Source organism: Artibeus jamaicensis, unplaced genomic scaffold, assembly GCF_021234435.1.
Source record: "Artibeus jamaicensis isolate MK-2021 breed Jamaican fruit bat unplaced genomic scaffold, CSHL_Jam_final scaffold_474, whole genome shotgun sequence".
NCBI lineage: Eukaryota > Metazoa > Chordata > Mammalia > Chiroptera > Phyllostomidae > Artibeus > Artibeus jamaicensis.
Window position 1 is genome coordinate 49,450,888 of NW_026522046.1, and position 3,325 is coordinate 49,454,212.

General features: G+C 53.3%; 1 protein-coding gene across 1 annotated transcript; it reads left to right on the forward strand.

Moving 5' to 3' along the window:
- Positions 1 to 630: 630 nt before the first annotated feature.
- Positions 631 to 951, forward strand: LOC128626284 (keratin-associated protein 6-2-like). Its single transcript, XM_053657945.1, has one exon. The coding sequence runs from the start codon at positions 631 to 633 to the stop codon at positions 949 to 951; it is 321 nt and encodes a 106-aa protein (XP_053513920.1).
- Positions 952 to 3,325: the final 2,374 nt, after the last annotated feature.

Below are 3,325 nucleotides of genomic sequence, written 5' to 3' on the forward strand. Positions count from 1 at the left end.
GGTGGGGGAGGATGAATTCTCCTTCAGAGAGAAGGAGACTATTTCAGGGAGCGTGCATAACGTGTTGGAAAACCTGATTCGCTGTCCTAAAATCCATGAAAAGTACTTTAAGAACGACTAGGATGAAAAACCCCCAAATATTAGGAAAGGAGGAAGGAATTGCACGATGGTGTGACGATGATGACGATGACAATGAAGAGGACATTAGTAGCAGTGAGTAGGAGTTTGTGTTGAACAGGAAATTTCTAAGAAGTTGAAAGAGCAAAGCAGTAAACACACATTTATAGGTCCGGTGGGTTTTGGTGGCGCGTCACGTCACGGCCACTTAGTGCAATTACGGAAGATGAAATTAGGGTCGCGTGAGCCCGGGCGCCAGAAATGGGACTTCCTTGTGCTTTGGGGCTGGAGAGCATGTCTAGGGTGGCGGTGAATAAGTCCCGGCGTCCTTGCCAATCGCTGTGCACAGAGTGAGCTCACTGGAGGCAAGCGGCCATAAAACGAGGGCACAGAGACCACGTGCGGTCTGACACACCCACCCCAGAGGGGCATATAAAGCTCCTGGGAGAGCAGGCGGCTCAGACTTCACAAGTGCCCTCCTGCCCCTCACCTGCATCCTCACCGCCTGATACCATGTGTGGCAACTACTACGGGGGCTGTGGCTACGGCTGCGGCTACGGCTCTGGAAAAGGCTGTGGCTATGGCTCTGGCTGTGGCTACGGCTGTGGTTATGGCTCTGGATATGGCTGTGGCTACGGCTCTGGCTACGGCTCTGGCTGTGGCTACAGCTGTGGTTATGGCTCTGGATATGGCTGTGGCTACGGCTGTGGCTACGGCTGTGGATATGGCTCCCGCTATGGCTGTGGCTATGGCTGTGGTTATGGCTCTGGCTGTGGCTACGGCTGTGGGTACGGCTCCCACTATGGCTGTGGCTATGGCTCCGGTTGCTACTAGCCATTTTTCTACAGAGTCCTTTTGCTACTAAGCATCACTCCAGGTTCAAGTCGAAGCCCAAGTGAAGCCCTCTATCTGTGGATTTCACACCAAAGTAGAGAATTAGCATGTCTGTCGGAAACCTGATTTAACTTCGAGGAAGCTCCTTGGCGTTGGGGACTGCACAGTTCGACCTCATCCCTGGAGACGGAAGATCTTATTGGGGTCATTTTTTCAATGTAAATTCTCATATGTTTTTCTGTCTCTGTACCATGGCTGTTTGTGCAGCAGAGGGCTGAGCACTTGGGGTGCACAAAAATGGAGCAAAAATAGCAGTTTCTTAATAAAAGGCTTTCTTTCCTACCAAGTCTGGTGTCCTCTGTGTCAGGGTCATCAGCGACTCCGGGGCCAGTGACCGTCTCAGGATAAGTCGCGTGTTTTTGTTGGTGGAACTCAAATACCGGTTCCTTTCCACTTATGAACCCACACATGTATGTTCGCTTACTGCCCTGTAGCTAAGTATTGACACGAGTGTTGCACTGTGCGTCTCGTGTGGGTGAAGGGGTGGGACGGGGAGGTCCGCGGGAAGGACCGCATGCTGGGCTGGGACGGAGCGACTGGTTTGCATCTCGGTAACAAAGGGGCAGCACCGTTAGCTGTATCGTCCTTTGAAATGGGAACCAGAACTTCAGAGCAAGCAGACCAAGGGCATTACCGCCGCTCTCGGGAATCAGCGAGGACCAGGGCCCTTCTTCCTGTCCCCGCTCGTGCCGTGTGACTGCCACACTGAGAGTGGCAAAGTGGACGCTGTGTGTGGCCAACCTCAGGCTGTTGATTCCGGTAGAAAAAGGGAGAAAGAACAGCGTCAGCCCTTTTTAAGAAACTTGGGTCTTCTTACGGGGGAAGGACAGTGCGGCACGAAAGATGCCACCTGCCCCCCACCCCCCGGCCATGGGCTGAGGGAGGGTTGGTCAGCCGGCTCGTGCGTCCCAGTCCCATCGGCCTGGGGTGTCAGGGGAGAAGAGAAAGGCGGGGAGAGTGGCCACTCGGGCCAAGGGTCAGATGTCTTCACAGCTCTCGGAGCCTGGGCAGGGGCCAGTGGGGCGTTCTCGTGGACCTTGTCCCCGGGGCAGAGTTGAGCTTATCCTCCCGTTTGTGCCACACGGACCCATCTGGGGTTCTCTTCTGTGTTTCGTTAGTTTTTTTTCGCTCAGCATTTTAACTTTCACTTTGGCCAGCATCTCATCTCCATTCTCCTGCCGGTCACTTGCGGTCACTCATGACCTGGGTTATTGTGTATGTGCCCATCTCAGTTCATTCCACCGGCATTCCGAGAGGCGGTCGCGTGCTGCATGTTTTTAGTTTATATAGATCGTATTATTACGTATCTTTTCAAAAGATTTTTTTCACTGGGAATGACTTGCGTCAAAAGGTCCATCCACCCCGCTCTGTATCCCTTTGGTTCGCTGTTCCTGCGGCCGCCTGGCGCTCCACGTGGCTCCATGTGGCCCGCATCCAGACCGCTGTTCACTCCCCGTCCACGTGACCCCCCCTCTTGACCAGCTCCAGCCCCCTGCACCTCCACATGGCTGCCGTGGGCACACGTTCCCACGTGGGCTTTTGTGAGAATCAACCCAGGCTCTGAATCCCAGAACAGACGGCGTGTGCGTGCTCCTTGTGGCCGAATACAGCCGTGTCGTCTCTGGGTGTCCGCGCCGACCGTGCGCTGGGACCGCGGGTTTGCTGTCCTTGTACGTGGGCCGGGCCTGGCGTCCTCTGACCTTCTCAAGTTCGCTTGTTTGGTTAAGTGAAGAGCGAGGCCATCTTGCTTTAATTTCCATTTCTTTGATCCCTAATAAATTTAAATAATTATTTGGTCACCTGTGTCCTAAATTTCGTTTTCTCTCGCATGTCCTCACTCCATTTCTCCACGGGGGCTTTTGTCTCCTTCTCATGGATTTTAGGGCTTCCTGGTCCATTCTGGACATTATTGCCATGTCACCTGTAGGCATCGCCAGTGACATCTTCCTCACTGTTATTTGTTTATCTTTGTCCTTGTGTGCTTAACAGAACATAGGATTTTAACCCTATGATTTGTGATTTTGTAGTTTTGTTAAGAATCTGCACCCTACTTTTGTGTCAAAGCCATCCTGCATTTTCTTCAGTTAACTGTAAAGTTCTGCATTTTCATTTGGGTCATTAGTTCACAGGGAGCTCGTTTGGGTGCGGGGCCCCGGCTGCATCTCACCCCCCTGAGCCCGTCTCCCCGACAGCGACTGTCGGCGGCTCGTCCTCTGTCAGAGGCGCTGGCGCACGTTTATGGCGCTTTAGTTCTTTACACGTCGTCTCCAGCTCTGGGCCGTGTTCTCTCTGCACTCGTGTCTCTGCCTGTGTT

Excerpts from the sequence above, each read along its gene's own strand:
- LOC128626284 (XM_053657945.1), top strand. The coding sequence starts at position 631 with ATGTGTGGCAACTACTACGGGGGCTGTGGCTACGGCTGCGGCTACGGC.